This window comes from Python bivittatus, unplaced genomic scaffold, assembly GCF_059951505.1.
Source record: "Python bivittatus isolate LINGU-HERP-01145 unplaced genomic scaffold, Pbiv_v1 ctg000470_np1212, whole genome shotgun sequence".
NCBI lineage: Eukaryota > Metazoa > Chordata > Lepidosauria > Squamata > Pythonidae > Python > Python bivittatus.
Window position 1 is genome coordinate 1023394 of NW_028277065.1, and position 6148 is coordinate 1029541.

At 36.3% G+C, this 6148-nt stretch overlaps 2 protein-coding genes across 2 annotated transcripts; both read right to left on the reverse strand.

Annotated features, from left to right (window-relative positions):
• Nucleotides 1-309: 309 nt before the first annotated feature.
• LOC148215537 (olfactory receptor 14A16-like) lies at nucleotides 310-1272 on the reverse strand. Its single transcript, XM_088142934.1, has one exon. It carries the CDS (start codon nucleotides 1270-1272, stop codon nucleotides 310-312), a length of 963 nt encoding a protein of 320 aa, XP_087999060.1.
• A 3725-nt stretch (nucleotides 1273-4997) lies between these two features.
• LOC148215538 (olfactory receptor 14I1-like) lies at nucleotides 4998-5909 on the reverse strand. The gene has a single exon (XM_088143051.1). It carries the CDS (start codon nucleotides 5907-5909, stop codon nucleotides 4998-5000), a length of 912 nt encoding a protein of 303 aa, XP_087999177.1.
• Nucleotides 5910-6148: the final 239 nt, after the last annotated feature.

The following is a 6148-nucleotide window of genomic DNA, read 5'->3' on the forward strand; positions in this document are numbered from 1 at the left end:
ATAATACTTGCATATTTTTAAGCATAAAACATATTAATAATCTCATTATCCATAAAATTATTGCATTCCATGCTGCAGCATTAATCAATCTATATCAAAGCATACAGTACTTGTAATGGAAGAGATTCATGTTGCAGTTCTGGGCAGATTTACTGAGGAATTATTCCCGGTGAAAATAATTTTTATTTTGATAGAACATGCATAGAACAGGAATGGAAACATATGATGAATTTACTCATTGGCATGGTATTTATACATTTTTGATTAAAAGAAATGTTTTAGACAAGAACATGATTTGACAACCATTTACTAAAATAGCTGAAACTGAGAATGATTTTTGCATAAGGAATTAGGACAAATATTGAGAATTAGCTTTCTAAGTGCCATTTTGAGTTCCTTATTCCTCATGCTATAGATCAGTGGGTTCATGAGTGGTGGCACTACACAATAAAATATCGATATAAAAGGATCTAATGGTGAGGGAGAGGCAGAGGTTGGACTGAAATAGGCAAGGGTGCCACTTACCGTAAACAGACAAATGACTATGAGATGGGGTAGGCAAGTGGAGAAGGCCTTTTGCTTCCCTTGGGTGGATGGGATTCTCAAAACTGCTCTGAAGATCTTAACATAAGAAAAAGCAATTAGCGCAAACTGTATGAACCCTAAACAAGAGCCAAAGATGAGAGCCCAGACTTCTATGAGATATGAATCAGAGCAGGAGATCTTGAGTAATTGAGGAATTTCACAGAAGAACTGATTGATGATTCTGGAACAGAACTCCACTGTGAATAAATTTCCAGTATATAGTGTTGAGTAGAAAAGGCCACCCATCCATGCATTGGTAACCATTTGGATGCAGACTTTTTTGTTCATTACCATCTCATAATGTAATGGATTGCAGATGGCTACATAACGATCATATGCCATGACAACAAGGAGGAAGAGATGAGACATCACAAAGAAAACAAAGAAGAAAACTTGGGAGAGACATCCAGAGTAAGAAATAGTTTCAGTGTTCATCAAAGAATTCAACATTGACTTAGGAACTGTGACAGAGATGGACCCAAGATCTTGGAAGGAAAGGTTGGCTAGAAAAAAATACATAGGTGAATGCAGCTGATGGCTACAAACAATGACAGTGATGATGATGAGATTTTCAATGAGAGCCATCAAATAAATTAGTAGGAAAATAAGGATGTGGGCTATCCGTAGCTCCTCAGTATGAGGGAATCCATGCAGAAGGAATTCACCATCTCTTGATTGATTTTCCATAGTGCTATTCAGGCTTTGCAGTCTGTAGAAAGAACTAAAAAATCAGACTCTTTTTCCATGCACCATTATTCAAGATGGATTGGAACACTCTGAAAAACATTTTCTCTGACCTGACAGTGCCAGAGAGAAAGAACAGGTTTTATCTATGGGATGCTTATAACTATACCTTCTGAGTTTAGCAGCACTGAATCAAATTATATGGGTGAGAATGGGGTTGGAACTTTCTTTACATTGGTTTTAATCTAAATAACAGTTACTCTATGGGCCTTCAAATTGTTTTAATTAGGTCACAAGAGAATTCACCTCATTTTTAAAAGTTTTAAAGAAACAGTTTTTCTCTATGGGATCTTTGCAACAAAAATGTGTGTGAGAAGGACCTTGGAGTTTTGTTGAAATTGGCTTTAATCCAAAGAGTAAGGAGTATAATGGCCTTCAGATTGTCATAACTGTAGCACAAGATAATTTCTATGATTCCCTTTGTTTCAAGGATAAAGTGGCTGTGAGAACTAGATTTTTGGGGGGTGGGGTGGGGTGAGGGAGAGGCAAAGTGCTTCAGAGTTGCCCATTAGGGAAGTCAAACACTTGTTAATTTAGTTGCTTGTTTTATTAACAGTACCATAGATTGCCCCCTTTGCACAATTTCTATAGCAGTATTTCTCAAAAATGCTGGCTGGGGAATTCTGGGAGTTGAAGTCCACCTATCTTAAAGTTGCCAGGTTTGAGAAAAACTGTCCCTAGTGTACAATACATAAAGAAATCACCCACATGCACACCCAGAAAGTAGACATATCAATAAAATTTGATAAGAAGGCAATTGAAAATCTATTATTATTGTTTTGAAGGACACTACAAAGTTGGATCATATTAACACCAGAAATCTAACCAGGAGTATCCACAGGAGGCAAAAAGTGAAGATGATTGTGTGATACATACACAAAAGGAGAACAGCCTTAATCATATCTGGACTTTTGTCACCCCTGACTGCAGTTGCTTCTGACTCAGTTTGTCTCTCAAGGTTGTCTATGTTAAAGACAGTATTTTTTAAAAAATTTCAGTTTATTTTATAAATAAATAAATTTATTTATATCATAAATAAATAAATTTAATAAATTTGAACGCTCAATTTGTTTCTGAAATCTGTAAGTATATCAGATGGAGAACAGTTTTTAAAGCATTTTGTTTCTTTCATTCTGTTATGACATGATGCAAGATGTTGAGTGTTCTTAAAAAAAAGTAGTCTATTAGATGAGTACAAATCCTTGGCTGCATTAAATAGTTCATAGGACCCGGAGTTGGGCCTCCACTAGCATCCTGTTTGAAGTATCATTTATCAACATTAAGTTCTTTTTGTATACATGGACATATAAAGTTGTTAGCAAATAATTTAATCTTTTCCATCCAACAGTCTCTCACCCACGATGATTTAATGTATCCTCATTGCCAAATTTCTACCAACATTTGATTTTACCAAAATTTGGATTGACTACAAATCTTGGAAGTTTTGTTTTTCAATGCACCATTACATCATTCCATGAAACATAACTCTGCATGAGAAGAAGAATGAAACCCCAATAAAGTGAAATGCTTTTGTTAGTAGGCTAATAATGATGTTAACAAAACTTCTGCCTCTTCAATATGGATAGATATACTGGCCTGAGGGACCATTTCCTTTGCCAGCTGCTTGGTCAAACTAACAGTGTTGGTTTCCTGAAAAAGATAAGGGGCGGGTGTAAAGGCTTCTTAGCACTGTGTTGTAGACATTCAGGGCAGTTGAAGATGACTTGTGATAGAGATGTGATCCCAGGCATCAATATTTTGCCATACAAAAGGTGGCAGCTAGATTCCTGATGGATGATCTCCACATCAAATTAGAGGAACACCTATTCTGAAGTCTCCTCATTGTTGCCAGTAGGCTTTTGAACCCAGTACAAATGGCTATAACTGTTAAAAACCCTTTGTGCAGCACTAGGGTACCTCTAGCAATGCATAGCTAATGGGCCCACCTTGTCCTTTCATCTAGAGATGGCCTGTTACGACTCCCTCCTTGTAAGGCTCAGGGTGTAGGCCAGGAAGCAAGACTTCTCAGTCATGGCCTCCATTTTATGGAACATTCCCTTTGACAGTATGGTTAACCCCTATTTTACAGGTATTTTAAACACACACACACACACACACACACACACACACTCAAACAAAAAAAACCCGAATCAGCAAGATACTTTTACTCTGCCCAGAGTACATTTTGATTAGTTTGCACTCTATATAATATTACAAAATAAGTAAATATTAATAAAAATTAGCCAGGTACACCCAAATTCATGTAAAGTCAAGTCTAAACTAGGCTTAACACAATTTGCAGATTGAAGACTCTCTCTGTAAATCCAGGTAGAGATGAATATTGTGGCCTTCAGCCCTTGAAGATTTCCTTTCTGAGAAGTAGAATCCTTAGAGCAGAGAAAGAGGAGAAATGCAAACCAAAACCACAATATAGTTACCAAATTTGAAAACCATAAAATTAAATTATATTTGTCTAGATACTCTACTGTTTTTAGAAATGCACATCCTGTGGCCCAATATGCCTCTCAACTGTTTACAATGTACAGTAGCCCCAAATCTTCCCCATATTTCATCACTAGATTGTAGTGATTCTGAAGACGAACTATCTATTTGTAAAATTAATTTTTCAGGGAACATTTGGAAAGCAGTGGCATATAAATGGGAAGGAAGGAAGGAAGGAAGGAAGGAAGGAAGGAAGGAAGGAAGGAAGGAAGGAAGGAAGGAAGGAAGGAAGGAAGGAAGGAAGGAAGGAAGGAAGGAAGGAAGGAAGGAAGGAAGGAAGGAAGGAAGGAAGGAAGGAAGGAAGGAAGGAAGGGAGGGAGGGAGGGAGGGAGGGAGGGAGGGAGGGAGGATTAAGAAAAGGGAGATCTGTTTTGTGTGATGAACCAAAAGTTTATGGAAGAAAGACATCTGTGCCAAGCAACATTGCCTCATCCAGAGACACCAGAAGGCAGAGCGACCAGTTCATTTAGGATGGCAGAACAGAATGTGTTGTATTCAGATCTTCCTTATCATCCAATAGAATAAAGGCACCTACAAGAAGGACAGTTCCTGAAGATGATTTGCTATTGATTAAAAAAAAAATACTTTGGAGATCACTCAATCAAAATAAGAGAACGAAACCTTTAAAATACATAATAAATGCACTAGGAAGATTTTCTTAATGTCTTCAGAGAGGGTCCATGTCTTCTAATCTATACATACCTGTAAGTTGTTGGTGGTTAACATGTCACATGGATTTCCCAAAATTATAATGATACACCAAATACAAATATATGTCTTTTTTGAACAATAGTAAGAATAAATATTCTAAGAAGCATATCACAAACCAGCTTTGATACAACATTTTTATCTGCTGGTTTTGGATAAAAAAAAAATCAGTCTCATTCAAACACATTTTACTATCTTTTATTTAACTTATTATGTTACTTAACTACATATTGGTGTCTTGAGGATTATCTCTAAGGCTGAAAAGTCACATAACAGACAATTTTTGGGTCCATAAATATATTGACATAGATAAGCGTAGTATTCTAAATGAAAAAAATATGCAAAATGAAGGGAACACATGTGTTATAGCACAATTTATCTAAGCTCTCTTACTGCTCTTTTAATTTTGCATTGAAATACATAGATATTTATACCACTCATATTTCTTTAAAAAGGAATTACTTCAAACCAAGAAGTCTTGTAAGAACTATTTTAATGTGCTTGTTTCTTATGCCATAGATCAATGGATTTAAAATGGGTGGAATAATGGAATACATTATTGTAATTATGAAGTCGAGGTGTGAAGGACTGTCAGGTATGGTCCTTAGGTAGGCAAAGCAACCAGAAAACAGAAATATGGTGATGACAATGAGGTGGGGTAGGCAAGTGGAGAAGGCCTTTTTTCTTCCTTGAACAGAAGGGATTCTTAGAACAGCAGAGAAAATTTGAACGTAAGTGAAAACAATGAAGAAAAAACAACCAATTACTAATATAGAAGTAAACACTACAATTCCAATTTCACTTACATATAAACCAGAGCAGACAATCTTAAGTAGATGTGGAATTTCACAATAGAACTGACTGATAATGTTAGAACAAAGAGGAGGAGTAAATGTTGCAATAGTGTGTAATGCAGCATTGAGAAAACTGGCGATCCACACACTGCCAACCATTATGGAGCAGGCCCTTCTGTTCATTATCATTTCATATTGTAAAGGATTGCAAATGGCAACATACCGATCATAGGCCATGATAGTAAGGAAGGAAATACAATAGCTCAGAAAGAAGATAGATGAGAAAACCTGAGCAATACACTCAGAATATGAAATTAATCTCATATTCATAAAAGGATTAAAAACAGCTCTGGGGATAATGACTGAAATAGAACCAATATCTTGCATGGCTAAATTCATCAGGAAGAAGTACATGGGGGTGTGCAGGTGGTGGTCAACGACAACTGCAATAATGATGAGAAGGTTCCCTGTTACTGTCATTAAATACAGTATCAGTAGTAAAGCTGCATACATAATCCGTAGCTCCCAGATCTTTGAGAATTCCAAGAGAAGAAAAACAGATGTGTCATTGTCCATTTTTAAATCATGATATCCCTAAAGATAAAGGAAAGCCATTCAATATTTTCTGTTAAGTTCACTTTGGGAAGATGTGAAGAGAAACTAATCAACTTTGAGTAAAATTGCATTAAATCCCAGCTTTCAAATTCACATACTGTACAGGCTTCTGACTAACAGCACTACCTCCTCACCCATCAATTGTCTTGTTTTAGTTTAAAGTTGTCTATGATGCCTCTTAGGTATATTTAATACAACAC